Source organism: Nomascus leucogenys, chromosome 4 (assembly GCF_006542625.1).
Source record: "Nomascus leucogenys isolate Asia chromosome 4, Asia_NLE_v1, whole genome shotgun sequence".
In the NCBI taxonomy this organism is placed as follows: domain Eukaryota; kingdom Metazoa; phylum Chordata; class Mammalia; order Primates; family Hylobatidae; genus Nomascus; species Nomascus leucogenys.
The window spans coordinates 113,986,611-114,009,486 of record NC_044384.1 but is presented as its reverse complement, the minus strand read 5'-3'; the positions used below and the strand labels follow the sequence as shown (position 1 = coordinate 114,009,486).

Here is a 22,876-nt window from a genome sequence, read left to right as displayed (position 1 = left end):
GATGAAACTAGGGGACAGCTCCCGACGGCTGCTCAATTAGTGAGTTTCCTTTGTACTTCAACTTGGGTAAGCTGGGCTAATTAATAAATGGACTTGAGAATGACAAACTTTCATGGCCAAGGTCCAAAATGTCATGTTGGTGGAAGATGGCAAAAGTCTGGTGAGAGGGATGTCAGAAGTAAAAAGACTAGGTATCAGGAAATGAGGAATCAGGATAGCATTGTCCACAACTACTAAAGGTCCTTGTTGATTTATTTCTTTGCTTTTTCAATGACTTTTTGATATTTGAATTTCACACATCCCTGTCTTGGTTTGCATCCTCCAGAAGCAGTACCTGAGACAAGGATTCAAGTGCAAGTGGCTTAATTGAGAAACAGTCATTCAGGGATCACCATTCAGGGACTGGAGAAGCAAGATAGGGAAGGAAGGAAGCCAATGGAGAGTGTGTTATTGAGCAAGTTACCACTGTGGGCAATTGGAGCTCAATGCCTCTGGGGAACTCTGGGAGCCAGTGTAGAATATACAGCTCAGAGGTTTTTCATTGGAGCAAAGGGAGTCCTTGGTTGAGGGTTGCTCCAGGAAAGTGTTCATTCTCTAGCATTTCTGGCCTGCCACGTGTATGGGCAGAGAGGGCTCCAGTGATCAGGAAGCCTTCCGACAAAGAGTCTTGGATGCTGGCTGTTGGAAGTCAGGCCACATGCACAGAAATATCACATGCTGTTGGCATCTGTGTGGGGGCATCCACAGCATCTGCTACAAGTTTCTTTCCTTCTTTGCACAGCTCATGAAATTTGCCTGCCTTCTAATCAGTGCGCAGAGACTGCAAGGTAAGCAGAGTTTCACTTGATCTTAGGTGATCATAGACAGCTGATCTCATTTATATTCTGTTTGTGTATCCATGTTTATAGTCAAAATATATCAAATTGCTTAATATCCATACCACATACAGAATAAGATAACATACCTGGTTTTTTAAAAATAACTACAGTGGCAAAATACATACTATTTTAACAGCATCCAAATTTGAGAGAGAGGTAAAAATATATTCTCTCTTATATAGTGAGATGGATGGAAACCAGAACAGAAAGCCCTGAACCCTTGGGGTTGCCCACGTAAGTACTGTGAGGGCCTACAATTCACCGAGGGAGTGGCTACTTGGTGTTGCCTATGGTCATTTGCCACCTTTGTGATGAGCCTCCAATTGGGACACCTGGCCATTAGGTCCTAGTTACTCAGGAAGCTAACCTGTTAGTCACTAAATTCACTGTACCGTAGTTTTCCTAGGGAAAAATAAGTGCTGATGCATGATGTATTGCAGTTATTTGAAAACATGCCTCAAGTTTTACATCATCTGTATCTTAATCCCTTTGGGCTGCCACAACAAATTGCCACAGACCAGGTAGCTTAGAAACAGCAGAAATTTATATCTCTCAGTTCTGGAGGCTGGGAAGTCCAAGATCAAGGCGCTGACAGATTCAGTGTCTGGTGAGGCTCACTTTCTGGTTCGTAAATGGTGCCTTCTTGCTGTGTCTTCACGTGGTGGAAGGGGCAGACAAGCTCCCTTGGGCTTCTTTCGTAAGGGCACTAATCCCATTTACGAGTGGGTGGACTTAAGTGAGGAATGGTTCGGACAGCCAACAAGACTATCAAATACCCACCACAGCAGGCTGTTTTAAAGATGAGGAAACAGAGCCTCAAGGAGGTAGAGAAATGCCGCATGTTCCATGACTGGTCAAGAGCAGAGCTAGGATTTGAACCCAAGTGGTCTGATGGCCCAGCTCCTGCTGTGTTCTTTCTTTCTGCTCTGTCACCTCTGGTATGGGTCATGTCTGCTCTTGCTCACGTACCTTGTAGAGGGGAAGGAAAGGAGGGCAGGTGGGGACTGTTGGAACAGGGACGCAACCCAGGGAGTCAGACTTGTTGGAGGCTGCCTCAGGACAGCCAAGGACACTGAATCCACTCACTCTCCACTCTCCCTCCTCTCTGTTAATTGGTTTGAGGAGAGGTCTATGTTAAAGAGCTGGAGCCTGATGAATTTTGTCATGATTGTGGGAAGGAATGGATGCTCGCAGGCGCAGACAGAAAAACAAAATGAATTGACCTATCTAGATACTTCCCACAAAATGCTTTCAGTTCCACATTAATTCCAAGTTTGTCTCTTAAGCATATTTGGAATATGGAAATAATCTTAGAATGTCACAATCGAGAACGTAATTTAGATAAGCTGAGAACCAAAAGAGAAGACCGCATTGCCTTGTCTCTCAGGCCTGTGTGGGTCCAATTTAATGACTCCTGATGATATGAGGTTGAATTGGGCAGCAGATTGGACACATAGCTATAGTGCCATCTCTTCGTGTTTAAAATGTCATTTTAGACCGGGTATGGTGGCTCACGCCTGTAGTCCCAGCACTTTGAGATTCTGAAGCGGGTGGATTGGTTGAGCCTAGGACTTCGAGACCAGCCTGGACAACATGGCAAAACCTTGTCTCTACAAAAAAAAACAAAAACAAAAACAAAAAAACCCAAAAACCAAAAAAAAATGAGCTGGATGTGGTGGCACACACCTGTAGTCCCAGTTACTGTGGAGACTGAGGTTGGAGGTTCTCTTGAGCCCTGGAAATGGAGGTTGCAGTGAGCCAAGATCATGTCACTGCACTCCAGCCTGGGCAACAGAGTGATACCCTGTCTCAAAAAAATAAAAGTAAAAATAAAATGTCTTTTTAAATACAGTCATGCACCACAAAATAACATTTTTGTCAGTGATGGATGATAAGATGCTGGTCCCACAGATCATAATGGAGCTGAAAAATTCCTATTGCCTAGTGACGTAGCCGTCATAATGTTGTAGCATAATGTATTACTCACGTGTTTGTGGTGATGCTGGTGTATGAGGCTGGGCAAGGTGGCTCTTGTCTGTAATCCCAGCGCTTCAGGAGGCTGAGGTGGTAGGGCTCCTTGAGGCCAGGAGCTGGAGGACAGCCTGGGCAACACAATGAGACCCTGTCTCTACAAAATAACAAAAAACTCCAACTTACTATGCTGCCACATATAAAAGCATAGTATATACAATTATGTGCTGAACATAATACTTGATAATGATAATAAATGACTATGTTATTGGTTCATGTGTTTACTATACTATACTTCTTATTCATATTTTAGAGTGTACTTCTACTTATTAAAAAAAAGTTAACTGTAGAACAGCCTCAGGCAGGTCCTCCAGGAGGTGTTCCAGAAGAAGACGCTGTTATCATCAGAGATGACAGCTCCATATGCGTTACTGCTCTGAAGACTCTCAGTGGGACAAGATGTGGAGGTGGAAGACTGATATGGATGGCCCTGGGCCTGTGTCGGCCTACGCTAATGTGTGTGTTTATGTCTTCGCTTTTAACAAAAAAGTTTAAAAAGCAAAAATAAATTTTAATAGAAAAAAACTTGCAGAATAATGCTATAAAGAAAGAAAATATTTCTACAGCTATACAACATGTTTATGTTTTAAGCTGTTATTATAAAAGAGCCAAAAAGTTAGAAAAATTTAAACATTTGAAAAATAAAAAGTTATAGTAAGCTTAGTTTATTGCTGAAGAAAGAAAATTAAAAAAATAAATTTAGTGTAGCCTAAGTTTTCAATGTTTATAAAGTCTACATTAGTGTACACGAATGTCCTAGGCCTTCACATTCACTTACTCACTCACTGACTCACCCAGAGCAATCTTCCAGGCCTACAAGCTCCATTCATGGTAAGTGCCCCACACTGGTGTACCATTTTTAATCTTTTATAGTATATATTTTACTGTACCTTTTCTTTGTTTAGATACACAAGTATCTTTGTGTATCTAAACCTTTGTGTTACAATTGCTTGCCTTACCTTTGTGTTACAATTGCCTACAGTGTTCAGTACAGTAATGTGCTATGCAGGTTTGTAGCTTAGGAGCAATAGGCTACACCGTGTAGCCTGGGTGTATAGTAGTCTACACCACCTAGGTTTGTGTAAGTATGTTCCATGAGGTTTGCACAACAATATTGCCTAACAACACATTGACGGAGTCTCACTCTGTCACCCAGGCTGAAGTGCAGTGGTGTGATCCCAGCTCACTGCAACCTCTGCCTCCCAGGTTCAGGTGATTCTCCTGCCTCAGCCTCCTGAGCAGCTGGGATTACAGGTGCATGCCACCATGCCCAGTGAATTTTTGTATTTTTAGTAGAGACGGGGTTTAGCCGTATTGGCCAGGCTGGTCTCGAACTCCTGACCTCAGGTGATCCACCTGCCTCAGTCTCCCAAAGTGCTGAGATTACAGGTGTGAGCCACCACGCCCAGCCCTAACAATACATTTCTCAGAATGTATTCCCATCACTACGTGATGCATGACTGAATAACTTCCCTTGGGTTCAACGGACCCCCCATCTGGCTGTTTACTTTGGTGCACTTATTTCCATTTAATCTGTCCTCCTGACTAGGTGTATACTATTATCAGATGAGATATGGAGCCCTTATAAGGTGTAGCAACTAACCCTGTGTCTGGCAGCTGGTAAGTGGCAGATCAAGATTTGGACTCAAGTCTTAAGTCTCGGACCATAGCTAGGCCAATTGTTCCACCACAGAGCCATCCCACAGTAGGCAGGATTTCCTTGTGTCCTGACTCAGAAAGGCAGCTCTGGCAATGCGGATCTGTTATGTGGCTCTAACTACCATCCCCATCAGCTCACCACTAAGGCAAAAAGGTACGTGTTTGTTATCTATTACTGGGTCATAAATTACCCCCACATTTGTACTGGTTTTCTATCGCTATGTAACAAATTACCTCAAAGCATAATGGCTTAAAACAATATCAATTATACTACAGTTTTTGTTAGTCCGGAATCCCGAAGTGGCTCGTCTGGGTTCTTCTGGCTCAGGGTCTCTCATAAATGGCAGTTAAGCTATTGGCTGAGGCTGAAGGTTTGACTGGACCTGCAGGGTCCGCCTCTGAGGCGGCTTCTGACATGGCTGGCAAATTGGTGCTTGTGGTTAGCTTGTGTTTTAAGCTGTTTTTTAGCTTGTGTTTTAAGGCTTTACTTCCTCTCCACATGGGCCTCTCCACAGGCTGCTTGAGTGTCCTCACGACATGGCGGTTCGTGTGGCTTTCCTGGGATTGAGCAACGCGAGAGAGTAAGGTGGAAGGGACAATGCCTTTTGTGGCCTATCACAGCAGTCCCATGATATCCTATTTGTTGGAAGGAAGGCACTAAGATCAGCTCCTGTTTGAGGGAAGGGGAATTAGTCTCCACCTTTTGGAGGAAGGAGTGTCAAGACAATGTGTGGATATATTTTAAAACCACCACAGGGTGACATTTCCTGCCATTTGTGTACACATCCCAGCATAGTGTTGGGGCTCCCCTCACCCCTTCTTGCCCCACCAGGGCTGTGAGTATTCTGCATGGTTTCCCATGTGTGAGACCCTGTGTGTGGATCCCACAGGCAGATTAGGTCAGAAGAGGATTCTGGGAAAAGGAAAAGTCAACCTATCATTAGAGATCATGGACAGTGGGCTGAGTCTGGCATGGGACTCTGAGAGGGAGGCGGGGCAGGAAGGCAGTCCATTCTCAATATACTTATGTAGCCACTTTTCTGTCTTGAGGCACAAAAAAAAAACAAGGTCATATCTTTTAATGTCTCAGTAAAACAGCTTGAGCCCTCCCCTTATCACCTTGAGAAATGCCTCAGAATTTCCTCCAAGGAAAGACTCCCAAGATGCTTAGTCATATCCAAAATGTCAGTCCCTGTCCTTTCCACCTTGCCTTTGCAGTCAGAACCTCCACTCAAGGCCAGAGGATGCCCCAATGTCATGTGCACTCTATCTACCCCACTGGCATCCCAGGCAGTGTGATCAGGCTCAGTGTCCTGCTTCTGCCACCTCCACAACTGCTGGCACAGACCTTTTCATCGTTGCAGCAGACCCTGGGGCATGTGGAGGGAGGACCCGTCTTCGACTCCCCATTGCACTCAGCAGATGTGGCTACCATCCAGTATCACTGACTCAGACACACGCACCCAGCCCTTGCCCAGGGTGCAAGTCTGCCTTCAGGAAGGATGGCTGCACCTAGGCTGGCTGTCTCAGCTCCTGGACTCAGAATCACTCTTACCTCCTCAACCCCAACTTCCTGCAGGAGCTAGTTCACCTGTTTTTTATGTCAGGGACCTTGGGGCCTGATTCAGAGTCATCCCAATCTTACAACATATTATTTATTCCCCCTTTCATGTCTTTGAATAAAATTGATGCACCTAGAAGGTGTAACATGTATATCTTGCAGCTTCAAGTACAAGAGGTCCTAGGCTTCAACTTAAAAACTTTCTGGGGGAAGGCATAAGAAAGCTCTTCTTGTGTGAGTGTGTTAAGCAGCAGAAGGGGTCCCAAAACGTGTTTAGCGTTTACCCTTCCCTAAAGACATTTGCTTAGAGTTTGGGGTACGCTGAGGCTGCCTAAAAGAAGATAGGGAAGAAGCTAGAACTGCCCTTCCATTTCCTGCAAAGCTTCATCTCCTGCCCCACTCCCCCACTCATAACTCTCCTTTAGATACACTCCGCTATGGCAGACATCTTCTGATACATTCAACTCCAGGTACTCATTTTTTGGTGAATGTTCCATTGCATCTGAATGATATTGAAGTGAACCTCTCTTACCTGCATGTGTGTGCACGCATACACACACATGCGCTCACACACACACACGCACATGCACACACGTGTGCTCACATGCACACACACACACTCACGTACATGCACACACACGCACACGCACAGACGCATACACACACACGCACACATACACACACGCACACAAGGTCAACACCTTAAAATCCCACTGCATTTAAACCATGAGTGGATAGGACCTTGAGGAAATCACCAAAGAAGATGTTTCAGGAGTCTTCATCTGATGGCCCACATCTGGGAAGCCCTGGAGAGACGTGGATTTGACCATTTACAAAAGCTAAGGTGGAGAGGGCCCTGAAAAAGGAGCTGGCCAGCCGGCCGCTGATGTGAGACTGAGGTCATGGGTGCTTGGGTCGTGACTCACCTCTCCAGCCCTTCACAGGGCACCTGAAGCACCTGGGGGTTTGAGGTCTTGAACTCTTAGACAAAGGAAGGCTCTAAAATGGCCCACTGAAACATGCAGACACCTTGAGAAAAGTGTTTTGAGTTTTTCTTTTACTCCAAATAAAAATAGCTATTTTAAAAGTGTAGAATAAATGGCATAATAATAATGGCACTAAACTGCTAACATGTACCAGTTGCTTCCCTCATGCTGCGATGCGCAGACTGGCTCATTACATTTAATCCTCACAACAGACCTTTGGGTATGATTCCCTGTAGCAAATGGGGAAACAGAGGCTTAGAGAGCTTAAATAACTTCTCAGGGCCACATATCTGATGCTGTGGACTGAATGCATGTATCCTCCAAATTTCTTATGTTGAAGCCCTAACCCACAATTTGCCTGTATTTGGAATATGAAAGTAATTGAGGTCATAAGGGTGGGGTTCTAATCTGATAGAATTACTGTCCTCTGTCTTGCTCTCGCTCTCCCCTACCTCCCCCTCTCTGCAAGCACAAAGGGGTCATGTGAGTCCATAGCAAGAAGGTGACCATCTGCAACCCAAAGGAAGAGCCCTCACCAGACACCAACTCTGCTGCACTTGATCTTGGACTTTCAGTCTCCAGAACTGTGAGAAAATAAATTTATGTTATTTAAGCCACCCAGTCTGTGGTATTTTTTTATGGCAGCCCTAGTAGACTAATATATCTGACAAGCCACTACATTGGGATTACGAGCACCACAGCCCTCACTGTTACTCATCACCCTAAACTGCCTCCAACAAATATCATCATTTTAATATTTTATGTTTTGATAAGCAATAGGCTAGCTTTAATATTTCAATTGAAGTGAGAAGTGTTTTTACAACTTGGCATTGTGTTGTACAGCTCCATTCTAACATTGATGGTTGTTGCTTAAAGCCATTTCACTAAATTTAGATCTCTGGAAAAAAATTTGTTTGAGCATGGAAACAGGTTGGAAATATTGCACCCAATAATAGCAGTTTAACTTTTGGCTTATGAAATACTTCAGTGGGAAAGTATTTGCTCAAATCTCTGCCTGCTATTATAGTTGAAGGCTTGGCGATAGTATTTGCCCTTCCTCTGAACTTTCTGGATTTCAAAACCATGTGGAAGTATAGCTTGACTTATGTATGAAAAACAGGGCAAGGCAACTTTTGAAGAATTGCCATTAAGAGGTGCATTTAGCTGTGTCAGTCATTTAGAGAACGAGTATCTGGTATGTGAATGATCCAAACCCTTTTTATTTTTTTCTCCCTCCTTTGAAAATACTGTGAGGAGCCATCTGGCTATTGACCACTTCTTCCTTCTACATGATGGCTGGTCTACCTACCTCAGTTGGCAAAGTCCCCTCAACAGAGGCCAGGGCCAGAGGGCAGGGCTTGTTAATAGATGGGAATGAGGGCTGCCCTTGGCTTCTCTTTCTCTGTTATGTGAAGGTCGAGTTGTCTCCTCATTTGGAGATCAGATAGCTGTGTGCGCACAGCTCTTGATCCACTTCCCTATTTCTAACTTTGATTAGTGACTTTGGCTTTACAGAGGTGGCATCTTCTACATCCACCGCTGGATGTAGACATCCACTGTCTCTCTGTAGACAATTGAAGCAGTACTAAAGGAGTGATAGATAGATAATAGATAGATAGACAGGCAAGAATGGCCCATAATCTCAACCATAATCATTATTAACATTTAGGGTAAACTTCCAAATCTCTTTCTTTGTGCATATATACATACAGATGCATAGAAATTTACATATGCCAGGTTATGGTAGGCATGTCCTTAAGGAACTTGAGTTATTACCCTTCATATGCTGCAGGGATTTTTCCTTGTCAGTGTATAAAGTTGCACACCAACCTTTTGTAACAGGCTGTGTAAGGTGCTGATTCAAACAAATAGTGGATAGTATAGGCTGGATTGTGCATTGTTAAGAACCAAGTGGCTAAGTTCTTTAGGGCTAATTCCAAAGAAAACCTGACGGTTGGCATTAGATGCCATGTGCCCCAAGAGTGAGAGAGGATGAACTGACTTTATGGGCCTTGGTTTTTTGGAGGGATTAGAACTACAGAGATCACTTTTGGGGGGAGTGCAGTGTTCATGGGCTGGTTATGTAATAAACGGTATATTATCTTGTAATATATGGGATGTGATGCTGTCTTCTCTTCTAAACTGAAAAAACATGATTGCAGAAACACATTTGGCCCTAAGAGTTTTGGACAAGGATTGTGAACCCATCATATGGTCAGTCCTCATTTCACATGGTTCTATGGTAACTGAGATAAAATCTCAGCCTGCATCTTCCCAACTGGATCACTGTGAGGTTTACATAAGATAAAGTGATCTATAACATGCTTAGTGCAGTGTGAGACACATAGTGAGTGAGCCTTCCTTGCTGCTAGCATTCCTGTCACCTTACAGCAGCATCTGCTCTGCTCGAGTGTCTGTACCCATCAGGTCTCTGCAAACTGGGCTCTCATAATCACTGGGGAGTGTCTAAACCTCCATTTAGGGTCCTCCTAGGGTACACTCACACAGATCCCAGAAATGCAAGCAGTCCCTTGGGGGGGACAAGGAAGATGTTAGAGAGTTATGGTTGGGAAGCTTTGTCAGGGAGAAATTAGCATTTCCCATCGGAGACCATGGGAAGGGCACTCCAGAAAAAAGAGCACAGGAAAAAGTATGGCTCAAGACAGGGTCCGGAAATACTGGCCTGGTGGAACTATGTGTATTTCCTGCTGTAGTAATATAGCATAGTATTTGTAATGAAAAATCGTATTCTAAACCTAAAGATTACTAAGCCAATTGGCTTGTATTAAGAGCCTTAGATATCTACCTAGCTTTTGACCTAGTAGTTAGGCATTTAGGAAATAATGAGAGGCAGATAAAAATCTACAAATGTATAAGCAAAAAGAAAAAAAAGATATTAGAGAAAGGAAGGATTAAAAAGACCAGTTAATCTTAAGAGTTTTTTCTTTTTCTTTTCTTTCTAGAGATAAGGTCTCACTCTGTCATCCAGGCTAGAGCATAGTGGTGGAATCATAGCTCACTGCAGCCTCCATCTCCTGGGCTCAAGTGATCCTCCCATCTCAGCCTCCCACGAAGTTAGGACTGCAGGTGCATACCACCATGTCCGGTCATTTTTCTCCCCCTAGAAATGAGGTCTCACTATGTTGTCTCAAACTCTGGCCTCAAGCAATCTTCCCATCTTGGCTTTCCAAAGGTTGGGATTACAGGCACGAGCAACTGTGTCTGGCCTCCAAGACTTTTTTGAGGCTTCTGAAAAACCAATGTTGTTTTCACCCCAACATTTAATCATTCCAATATTCCTCTCTGCAGTGGGGCAGGAGGGAGCAGAGCAGTATAACCATCACTTCTTTTGCATTGTTACAGTAGCTGTAACAATTTAACAAAGTATGTATGTAACTGTTTAACTGTTTAACAATGTAACTGTTTAACAAAGTAACTGCAGAGAGCAATTTTGCACAGATTATAGAAAAGGCCAATGATAGGTGAGCTGATAGAGCATGCTGTTCAGTTTGCAGCCACTAAGGCTAATGGAAAACCTGCAGATTCCTTCTTGAAGTGAGAGCATAAAGGAATGGAGGGCATTTGGTTGCCATTTCCATTGGGAAATTGGACAAGAGGTTCAGTTTTTCAAAAGTCTCCATTCCATAAAGCAAATCTACATTTTGCATGGCTGGGTTTGAAATAGTATGCCTCTCCCCTCCAGCTAGTGACCCTGGAGACACGCCCTTCAGGTCATGTCTCTGTAAAACAGCTTATTCTGGCAACTAGGAAATTGAGCTCACTCTTGAGGTCAGATTATACGAATAACTAATACATGTTTAGAGTTTTATAGTTAGGAAATGCTGTCCTGAGAAGCTCATCAATAGGTTTATTAGTTATTGGTATCCTTGTTTTATTGATTTACTAAAATTACACAGCTGTTCAGGCCTGGGAGTTAAATTCTCTTCACCAGATGCCAAATCCTACGTTTCTCTTACACATCATGGCGCCACAGGTTAAGGAATATAGTGCAGGGTTCTGAATCTCTCTCCTGTAGGACAATGCTTCCCAAGCCTGGCTACTCGACACATCTCCCAAGAGGTGTTGGAAATGCAGATTCTTGGGCCTTGCCCCTAGATTCTGACCCAGAGTGTTATTAGTAAATCTGTATTTTTAAATAGTTGCCTGGGGGTCTAATATACAGTCAGGATTGACAGCTACTGTTTAGTAAAATCAAAGACCAATGCTGTAATTTTTAATTGATATCATTTTTAGGGTTTGGTTTCTAAAGATGGAAATCAGTGTGTTTTAGATCAGTGGTTTCCTGTCTTCTAAAACCTACCTTACCTTTAAAGAATCTGTTGAAATCTATGGATCTTTCCCAAAGAAACACACAAACACACACATACACACTTTTATATACAATTCTAGAGGGCTATATTAGTTTCCTGCTTCTGCTATAACAAATGGTCACACGCATAGTGGCTTAAAACAACAATATTTATTATCTTACAGTTCTGGATCTCAGAAGTGGGACAGGGGTCTCACTGGATTAAACTCAAGGTGTTGCCTTTCTGGAGGCTCTAGGAGATAATCCATTTTATTGTCTCTTCCATCTTCTAGAAGCTGCCTGTATTACTTGGCTCATGCGTCCCTTCTTTTATCTCCAAAGCCAACAATGTGGCATCTCTCTGACCCCACTTCCACTTCACATCTCTTTCTCTTGCTACAGCCAAGGAAAGGTTCTCTGCTTTTAAGGATTCACATAATTAGACTGTGCCCAGCCAGATAATCCTGGAAAATCTTTCCATCTCAAGACCCTTAACCTTAATCACATTTGCAGTCCTTTTTTGCCATATAAGGTGACACATTCACAGGTTCCAGGGATTAGGAGGGGGAATATTAGTCTACCAGCCACAGGGGATCTTAGGACCTCTGAAGCAACATGGAAAATGAGTGAACTCTAGGTTAGGAGCATCTGTTCTAGATTCCATTCATTCTAGATGTTAAATCAACAAGAAATTCTGCTTGCCTGCAAATAACAGAATCCTTAAAAGCAGTGGCTCTTACAAATTAGGTGTTTACTTTTTTTCAGGTAGTAAGAAGTCCCCAGGAAGGCAGCCCATGTCAGGTGCAGCACTTCTAGCATGTGACAGCTGAAGTCTCTGCAATTCTCCTGGCCTTTCCTTTGAGGTGGCCCTCAAGACAGCTGCTGCATCTCCAGCCATGACCTCTGTGCTTCATGCAAGAGGGGCAAGGGCACAGGACAAAAGCCATAAGTCAGCTGAGTTGGCTCTCCTTTAAGAAACCTCCTGAGAAGCCTACCACCCAAATAACATGCTCATATCTCATTGGCCAGACACTGCACATGGCCACTCTGTCTGCAAAAGAGACTGGGAAACATAGTTTTATTTATTTTTAAAGCTAGGCATATTAACACTCCACTAACTCTGGGCTTTGTTAGTAAGGAAAATAGGAAGTATAAATGCTGGGAAGACACTAGTGCTCTCTACCACAGATGAAAACTTCAGCCAGGCACAGTGGCTCATGGCTGTAATCCCCGCACTTTGGGAGGCCAAAGCAGGTGGATTACTTGAGCTCAGGAGTTTGACACCAGCCTGGACAACATGGCAAAACCTCATTTCTACCAAAAATATAAAAATTAGCCAGGCATGGTGGTACATGCCTGTGGTCCCAGTTACTTGGAAGGCTGAGATGGGAGGATTGCTGGAGCCTGGGAGGTTGAGGCTGCAGTGAACTGTGATTGCACCACTGCACTCCAACTTGGGGGACAGGAGCGAGACACTGTCTCAAAAACAACAACAACAAAACCAAAAAAAGAAAAACAAAAGAAAACCTTGTGTTCCGTGTCCTACAATGAGAATTGATCATTTTTCACTCTCACACAACCAAAACACAAGGAAAGTTAAAAGTCTCCTTCAAAATCTCCCCCATAGTGCCTCGTCCTCTTACTAAGTTTGCTTTTCTTTAAGCAGTTCATTCTTTTTTTTTCATTTTTCTTGAGATGGATTCTCACTCTGTCACCCAGGCTGGAGTGCAGTGGCACGATCTCAGCTCACTGTAACCTCTGCCTCACAGGTTCAAGCAGTTCTCCTGCCTCAACCTCCCAAGTAGCTGGGATAACAGGCGTGTGCCGTCTCGCCCGGCTAATTTTCGTATTTTTAATAGAGATGGGGTTTCACCATGTTGACCATGGTTGGCCAGGCTGGTATCGAACTCCTGACCTGAAGTGATCTGCCCGCCTTGGCCTCCCAAAGTGCTGGGATTAAAGGCTTGAGCCACTGTGCCTGGCTGTTCTTTTTCTTTCTTTTCTTTTTTTTTCAGATGGAGTCTCGCTCAGTCACCCAGGTTGGAATGCAGTGGTGCACTGTCGGCTCAGTGCAAGCTCGACCCCTCAGGTTCAAGCGATTCTCCTTCCTCAGCCTCCCAAGTAGCTGGAATTACAGGCATGTGCTACCATGCTTGGCTAATTTTTTGTATTTTTAGTAGAAACAAGGTTTCACTGTGTTGGCCAGGCTGGTCTTGAACTCCTGACCTCAAGTAATCCACCCACCTTGGCCTCCCCAAAGTTCTGTGATTACAGGATTGAGCCACTGCGCCCAGCCAGTTCATTCTTTAAACAACGTTTAAGCATCTACCTAAGCCTGGCACTGAGCTGGGCCTTGGGGGCTACAAAGATATCTAAGACTTTTTTCTCCTTAGAGAGCTGTACCGTCTATGGGGAGGGACAGAGAGCCCCCAAAATGATTAACATGTTCTAAGTGTTGAGATAGAGACATGTGAACACCCTTTGGCAGCCCAGAAAAGAAAGGGGCAGAGGAAATGGCACAGAAAGGGTGAGGCGAGAACCGGCCTGGAAGTCTAGGATGGATAGGATTTTGCCAGTTGAAGAGGGGTACGCACATTTCAGGAAGAAGGAACAGCGTTGGAGAAGGCACAGATGTGTGTGAAAACCCCTGCTGGACACGTTCAGGGGACAGCTAGAAATTGTGTGTGGATACATTGTAGGGTTTGTGGGAAGTGAGTCAGGAAAGGGGCATAAAATGAGGCTGGAAACAGAGATGGAGCCTCCATTTGAAGTTATGCTAAGGAGATCTGGTCCATCCCATCGGCAGGAGTAGGTGGTGGGGGGCAACAGGAAGTTTTTAACCATTATCCAAACTCTGTTGTAGAATTAAAAAGTGGAAAGAAGAGAACACAGGCAGGGAAACCACAATAGTGTGGTCAGACTTCAACATGATAGCAGTCAATTCAGTAGGAATCTTGAATTTGAGTAGTCAAGTTCATAGAGACGGAAGGTAGAAAGGTGGTTGCCAGAGGCTGGGGGTGGATGGGGGTAGGGTTAGGGGGAAAGAGGAGTTATTGTTTAGGCTATAAAGTTTGTTTTCCAAGATGAAGAGTTCTGCAGATGGATGGTGGTGACGGTTGCATAACATGCATATACTTAATCCCCCGAACTGCACAGTTAAAAATGGTTAAGATGGTAAATTTTCTGTTATGCATATTTACAATTACACACACACACACACACACACACACACCCTTGAGCGCACGCAAACCCTGCTGGACTCCAACCCTCAGAGCTTCTGATTTAGCAGGGCTGAGTGGGACCTGAGGATTTGCATTTTCTGACAAGTTCCCAGATGACGTTGATGCTGCTGGTCCGGAGACCACACTTCAAGAATCACTGGTGTACGAGACCAAGTGACTAGAATATGGAGGGGTGCTCTGCTCGCTTCCACGTGGCTACTATTGTTATGAACAACAACAGCTGGCGTTTACTGAGCACTGCTCCTACAGCTTATCTCACAACTGGGTGAAGGAGCAGAGGATGCACAGGGCTAGAATCTGGAGTCTAAACTCATCCTTCACCCGGGTTGCTCTGGATCTTACTGGTGGTGTGACAGGGAGGGAAAGAGAGACAAAGGCAGGGAGACAGGCCCAGCAGGACCGGCAGAGCCTGTAGTGACGGAGGGGAGCAGCCTTATCTCCGGGAACCCGAGCGCCCCGTGCGCGGCGGGGAGGGGGCAGCTCGCGGCGCCCCGGAGGGTCCCAGGGGCTGACTCCCGCCCGGGAAGTGCGCGCAGGGCTCGCGGCCCGTAGGGGGCGCTGCCGCGCCATCCAGCCGCCGCCGCCCGGGCCGCCCACCTCGCGGGCGCGCCCCTCCGCAGTCCAGCGCCGCCCGGCCCGGGACCCGCTCGCGCAGACTTCTCAGGCGGACTGAGGACGCCGACCGCTCGGGGCCGCCCCTGTGCTCGCCTTCACCGCCCGCTCAGCCCGCCGTCCGCGTCCCGGTGCCGGGCCCGACGCCCGCATTCTGCCCGTGTCCAGGCGCAGAGCTCCCGCCCCGGGGAGCTTCCTGGCCGTCGGCGGACCCCGCGGCCCGCGCGCTCGGCGCCCTGCTCGCCGGGTAGAGGGGAAGGCGGCGGCCGGCTGGGGATGGGCGGCCCGGCTGCGCCGAGGGGCGCCAGGAGGCTCCGCGCGCTGCTGCTGGCGCTGGTGGTCGCGGGGATCCCCGCGGGCGCCTACAACCTCGACCCGCAGCGCCCCGTGCACTTCCAGGGCCCCGCTGACTCGTTCTTCGGCTACGCAGTTCTGGAGCATTTCCACGACAACACGCGCTGGTGAGTGCCCGCCCGGCTCCGCGACCCTGGCCCGCGCGGCCACCGCCCCGGCCCCCAGGCCAGCGCCGCCGCCGCCTTTCCGGTCTCTTCCACGCCGCCGTCCCGAGGGGGCGATTTAAATGTCTCCGTTGCGCGCGGCTTGGCCGCCGGGGGACGGCGGGAGAAGGGAGGACGCCGTCCGGGGCCCGCTAAGGTCGGGGTCGGCGCCTGGAGGCGGGCGGGGGCGTCAGGGCGCCTCCCCGAGGTCCCAGCCCGGAGCGTGCGGGGAGAGCCTCTAGAGTTGTCTCCTCCGCCGCCCAGCCAGACTCGGCTTCACTCTCTGGATCGAAAAGTAACTTGGCTCGTCTGCCTCCGGGCGGCCGCCGCTGGCCCGGCGAGCCTCCTGAACCTCGCAGGGCCTGGAGGAGTCGGGGCACTGGAGCTGCACCCCTCCCCGGTTTTGGGGAACCCCTGAGGAAGGAGTATAGCCTCTCCAGCGCCGCTGCGCGGGGTGGGGATCCCCAGGGGCAGGGTGTCGGATCCATTGGGGCGCACTGGAGCCCAGAGCTCCCCCCGCCCCTACAAGACCCTGGGTGGAAGTGGAGCGGAGAAGCTCCTGGGATATAGGGAAGAGGAAGGTGAGGGAGCACCTCCCAGTGACACCGCCGGTGGGGCAGGTACGTATCTCTTGGGGCAGCCTGAGTCTCATCTCATATGGGCCATTCGACCCGGAGACCTTCACCAGAAGACTTAAGAGAGAGACGTGTTTCTGTAGTGGCCAAGGGGTCCAGTTGTCCCCTGAGTCCGGAGGGGTGGGCCTAAGAAGGGGGCGGCTCTCCCGCATTAAGCACCATAAGCTGAGTGGTACAGAGCTTGTGCCCAACCCCAGCAGAGAAGCACTAAGCGGGGGTTGGTGCCTTCCTTGGCCACATCCTCTGGACCAGAGGGAATAAACAGCCACACAGTGGTCACTTCTTGATAGGAGAGAGAGTTAGGCTGCGGGAAGTTTCGTGCCTCAATGGGGGCCCAGGTGACAGCCAGGCCGGGGTTGATTTTATTGTGTAGTCACCAGCCTGAGCGTCCTTAGGGGTGGCAGGCAGGGAGGTCGAGGTCACTGATGCCGGTGCTCTCAGCATGTAGTTATGCAGGAGAGTCACTGCTCTGTATTGGACAGAGGCTGATGGAAAACGGTGGTTTGTGGATCGCAGTACTCAAGCATTCCTGGAAAAGGGGACTCCGAGACCAGCCCACTAAGAATCATGCTGTTGAGGAGATCAGCCTTCAAGAGAACCAGTTTTCAAAGCCCTCACATAGCTCTCGCCCCGCTCCATATCCCCCTCTCTCACTTACTCCATTTGCTGGGTATAAGACCGGGTGTCTGTTCTTAGGCTTGTCAAATTCCCTTTTTAAAGCAGAGCAGGCTGAACATTTTTCTATGTCCTGCAGACTCAGGGTCTGAGGTTGAAGAACACATCCCAGATCCCCACACTAGGCACCACGCACGCGGGAAGCACTGTCAAAAATGGGAGGGCTGCTGTGGACAGGGGGCTGCTGAGAAAGAGCGGGCAGCTGAGCAGGCAGCCAAGCCAGCCGGAGCATTGTGTGTGATCTGTAGGCTGAGGCTGGCTCAACTGCCTTTGAGCTCTTTGACAGCTAGAGGGAGAGAGGCCAGGCCACTGTCACTGTGGATTTGCGTGGGCCACAGGTCAAAGCCACCCTGCCTGGGAAAGGAATGGGTAGAGATGAGAGCAGATCTGACAGAGAAAAGGTTTTCAGCCTACTTTGATTTAAAAAGGAGATGAAGAAAAGCTGTGTGACATGAGTAGATTTGGCCAGTGTAGAAAAAGACAGTCTGGCCTTCAACTTGGCACCCAGGGTAAATGGTAGGGAGTGGGTGTGGAGCAGTAATGCTGTGCATATCCTTGTTGCCAGTTGAGATGTGGGACTGGTATTTCAGGGGTCCATGGGAACCCATGTATCTGGGCTGCTGGGCTCAAAAGTGCCCTCTCTTGTTCTGATACAAGCTGGCTGCTCTTTGTATTGGAGTGCTTGTCCCTGTAGCTGTTCAGCCACCGACTTTACTGAAATCTTTTTAAAATAATGCTTCTCTTTCCCCCCTCACCCACCATATTGACTTAATTTTTTCTAGATTGTGTTCTCCCCTTGATTTCTGTTCTCATTCTGTTGTTTTCAGGTATTTTCCTCCTCATCCTTTTTTCTCTTTCCCTTTTTCCCAGTATTCTTTGTCTTAGACCTTGAATGTATTTTTTGCTGTATGTATGCTCGAATGTATTTTTTACCCAGGCTTAGTAAACTGTGGCCTTTGAAGCAAGTGACTTCCAACATCTTCTTTCTCCTTTTTCTTTCCTCTAGAGGCTAGACTTACTATGCAAGGCTGCTGAAACTTAAGCCAAAGGATTCTTGCTTGCATAGGCCCCTATTAATGCCCTGTCCCCAATTTTATAATTTTATGTTAATTTTCTTAAAGTTAGTCACCCTAAATTTATAAGATCAGGTCCTGTGAATTCTGGATCTGTCTTAAGTCTGTACCTTAACTTCAACTCTGGGCTTGGTTGATTGACTTGGTAATTGATTATTGGTCGCTTACTATTAAGCAGTACCTGAGCCCTGGATCTTCTAGTCCTGCTTGAGGGACGTGTCGGTCATTTTCAATTATTTGTGATTGCAAACAGCAGCAGGGGTAAACAACCTTTAACAAAACCCTTGAGGACAATCTTAATTATTTCCTTTGAATAAATTCCTGGGCTTAGAATTGCTGGGTCAGAGAGGATGGAAGCTTCAAGGCATTCTTTATGTATTACCAAAGTGCCAGTGAAGTGTGTGTACTTTAGAAAAATACATTAATTTATTCAGACACTGGAGGCTTGGAGTAGTTTTGCAAAGGGCTGCTGTAGTGCAATGAAAGAGTAAAGAACCTACACGAGGGTGACTTAAAAGGATCACAAATACTCGTCAAAATGAGTGAGGAAGGTAAAATATAGACATGAAAGGGAAAAGTAGTATAGCAAAACTTTGAAAGGAAAAGACATGTTAATTAAGCCTTGTATCTTATGTCTCTCTTCTCGAAGAAATTATTCTTTGTTACTTAATTCAATATTTTGCAGTCTAAGATGTTTGCTTCATGCTAATTAACCACCTGTTTTACAGGTGACAAGATGTGTTGTCTCTAGGGAAAGGGAGGGAGAAGAATGTGCTGGAAGTGGTAGGGGAAGAGCCCAGACCCCAAAGTCAGCATGGACTCTGCAGACAGCAGAGCGGAGCGTTCCCATGTTGAGGGACCCGCGGGTGTACATCTCAAAGCATGTGAATGTGCTCTGTTGGTGGAACTAGCACTTCTCTAATCCCATAACTGAGCATTTCTCTCAATTATTTTGTAGACCAAAATTGTTACTAATCGGAGGATCCTAGATCCCTGTGTAAGTGTGGGGGTGATCTTGCTTTTCCCAGCCCTGGTGACTGAACCCAGCTCTGTAGCCATATCACACTGAGCACAGAGCCCCAGACCCAGCTTCTCTCAGAGTACTTGCTTGAGTGGTCCCGCTGTCGCTGTGCTCTGGGCAGTGAGAACTGTCCTCATGGCTAGATGGACCAGAATATTCTGGACAATGTTCCAGATGACGTTTGTATCAGTTGCGATACAAACATGCAAGGGACTCAATTTTCTTTTTTTCTAATAACACCCAGAGTGTCTGCCTGCCCAGAGTCAGCTTCCTCTCCTATAGCTCCCACTCCCTGAGTCTTCTGGCATCCTTTGAACAACAACAGTAAGTGCCAGGGAACATGGACAAAGCCGATTTCTGTCCCCTTCCTTTAGACATGGACCAGTTCCTCAGCTGCAGGGCTGACAACTGTAACACCCTGTGATATAAATAAATGCGGCCTGGCTGGCGTGCAGCCTCCAGAGCGGACGTCTTTCACACCCCGCCCCGTCCCCTCCTCCTTCTCTGCCCCAGACGCCCTGGAGTCCAAAGTGGTTGGGTGCACTGGCTTCCTTTCTGGAGACGTGCTTCCTGCTCCCTCTCCTGGGACACATCAAGACGGCTGTGCTTAGGCACAGAGCGAGTGCTCGGAAATGGAAGATGTGCTGGGCGTTTTGCTTTGTTAAGGTTGTTAGAGTGTTCAGTGAGCAATAGGAGGCAATTCCAAGCCAAGGAGAACATATCCTTGATTTGCATGAAGGTTGAGAATTAAAAGAACAAGCTAGACAGTTCTGGTGAGCTGTCTGATGTAGTCACCACTAGCCAGATGTATTGCTATGTAAATTAACTAAAAACAAAATTGAAAATGCAGCTTCTCAGTTGCACTTGCCACATTTCAAGTACTCAGTAGCCACATGGGGCTAGTAGCTACTGCATTGGACACAACACAGAGAGAACATTTTCATCATCACGGAAAGTTCTACTGGGCAGTGTGGGTTTAGAGCAATGATGTAAGTCTTAAAGGGCTAGACAAGGATCAAAAGGAGAGGTAAGAAAAAGAAAAAGAAAAAAATCAACCCATAGCATATGTGAGTACTAAAACTGAAACAGGTGCTTACATCTAAGTAAAAATTATTGCCTGCTGAAGAGGCTAAATTGTCTTTCTACTCGTAAAACACTGCAGGGCCTGATCTATATTTAGGGCTGGGGGTTCAAGAATGAAAACTTTTTGCTCACAATCTGACAGGTGAGAAAATTTTGGGGTTCTAGTTGTGTGTCTCAAATGAAATTTAAGATATAGGCTCTGATGGGGGAGAGGCTTGTCCTCAGGCAGGCATGGGTTGTTCAGAGGGGCAGAAGAGAAACTCCTGTGAAGGGAAAACATTTAGAAGGGGAGCCCTGGGATCGTAGGACCTGCTGCCCCTGGCCCTGCAGGTCTTGCTGAGGAAACACCCAGAAGTGATGCTGGGAGCCCTGCCTTCTCATAACAGTGGTGAGCATCTTTGCAGAGTTGCTCTGTCCTGTGCCAGACTCTAGGGGAAGGTGTAGGTCTGCTTCCTCATTTGAATTTTTCTAGGGAAATGGCATTTTCAGACCTTGTGCCTGGTCCTCACTCACCCTACAGAGCCTGCTTTCTCAAGCTGTCAAGAAAGGACAACACATATATGAGGCCTGAGTTCCAAGGGGATCCAAAAAGCATCTTCTCAGGGTTTCTGGGAAATTTCTCTGAAAATCTGGAGAAGCTGGCAAGGGTGCTGTTTTCTGAGCTAGTGCTGAATGCTGGCTGGGGGCAGAGGCAGCTGTCTTGCCCAGTGGAGAACCTCCCAGGGCAAGAAGACAGTCTTGTCTCAACCAGTCATTAACGGCCCTGAGTGTGAGAGTGTGAAGGGCCGGGCCCCAGCCAGCTCTGATTCCCTGGTGACATGCTGCTGTTCAGGAAGTGGTCTCCTGATAACTTCTATTGTGATTTGTTCAGGGAAAATGTTGTTTTTACATTTATTAAAAGCAGCCATGGTGTTCTCTGAAATTCCTTGCTTTCAAGGGGTTGCGTGTAATTTTAACAACCAAAATGAATTTCGTCAGATAGTATCTACAAGAAGTCAGATGCTTTCACAGGCATAACATTCTTTAGTTGAGTCTTTGTAACATCCTGGTGAGTGGTTTCCAGTTTGCTATTTGGGGAATTGAGGCTTACAGAGTTACACGCCTTGTTCAAGGCCCACCCCAGCCTGAGAGATCAATGCACATTCACTGGGGGCTTGTGTCAGTTTGCATCCTTTAGGAAGCAGATGCTAGGACAGAGATAGGAGTGTGAGAGAACTGTTGGGGGCGGGTATTGCGTGTGAAAGAGAAATGGGGAAGTTGGATGGGGCAGAGAGAGCCTCTGACTCTATGCAGATCTGATTAAAGTCTCAGTCAACTCAACAGGGATCACTGGGCAGAAATGGCTGTCCTCTGCCAGGGTCAGACATTGGCTGGAGCTATCTGGGAGGAGCACAGCCCCAGCTGGAATCCTGCAGCAGATCCCAAGAAAGCTGCAGCTGGAGGCTGTCAGCTGACGTTCCCCCTTGCAGCTGAACAGCATGAAGTGACCCACACCTCTGTGGCTGCTCTGGAGCCTGCCACGCGTGAATCACTGTGTTGGGAGGGTGTGAGATGTGCACCTTGGCCTGCAGTGTGGCTGGGGGTCATCTGTCTTTGCTCATACCTCTGTAATCGGTGTGTGGAGTGTTAGGACTGACAGTGGGGCCATTGGAACTGGCCCAGAAACAGAATCCCAAGCAATCGTGCCACCAGCTGACTCACAAGGTGCCACTTTCTGATGTCGGAGAAGTCACAGGTGATGGATTTCAGAAGAAAGGAGCTCTGCTTTACGCTGAGCCATTGAGTTCTCTGAACTGCAAATCCTTTTAGCCAAGTGGATTTGGCGATCAACCAAAGCAGAATAAAATGTTTTATCCTAACCTTCCTTTTTGCCAGAGGGAGTCCTAGGAAGCCAATGTAAGTCCAAGATTGGGAAAAATCTACAGTCTTTGAAACCACAGGCTCACTTGGTCCACCAATGTCTGTTCTGAGCAAAAAGGACTTCTGTGTTGAGTTTAAATTAGCAACGGTAGCAACAATAACACCAACAGCAGCAACAGTGTATCTGAATATTTAGTAGATGTCAAGTGCTATCTACATTGGTACTCATATCAGCTCATTTAATGTTCCCAACAGTTCTTTCAGCTGGTAGCCATTTGGGCTGCCATAACAAACTGTTACAGGTTGAGTTGCTTATAAATGACAGAATTTATTTCTCACAGATCTAGAGCCTTGGAAGTCCAAGATCAGGGCCCCAGCAGAGTTGCTGTCTGGTAAGCACCTGTTTCGTGGTTCATAGATAGTGGTGTTCTCACTCTAAGCTCACACAGTGAAAGGGGTGAGGGAGCTCTCTGGGGCTTCATTTATAAGGGCACTAACTCATTCATAGGTTATATCCTCATGACCTAATCACCTCCCAAAGTCCCCATCTCCAAATAACATTACCTTGGGGTGAAGATTTCAACATACACATTTTGAGGGAACACAAGCATTCAGTCTGTAGCAGCTGGCTGTGATTTTATCCCCATTCATGGAGGGGAAGCTGAGGCACAGAGGCATTATTGCCCAAGTTACATGGCTAATGAGTTGTCAAGCACAGGCCTGTGCCTTTGCCCACCCAGGCTGACTGCCTCTC

At 46.8% G+C, this 22,876-nt stretch overlaps 1 protein-coding gene across 1 annotated transcript in view; it reads left to right on the top strand.

Annotated features, from left to right (window-relative positions):
* Positions 1–15,325: 15,325 nt before the first annotated feature.
* ITGA9 (integrin subunit alpha 9) overlaps positions 15,326–22,876 on the top strand; it is a 380,757-nt gene continuing 373,206 nt past the window's right edge. Inside the window, exon 1 of the mRNA XM_003256852.3 lies at positions 15,326–15,739. Within this exon, the coding sequence (XP_003256900.2) occupies positions 15,555–15,739 (185 nt within the window). The 5' untranslated portion in view covers positions 15,326–15,554. The remainder of the gene's footprint in view (positions 15,740–22,876) is intronic.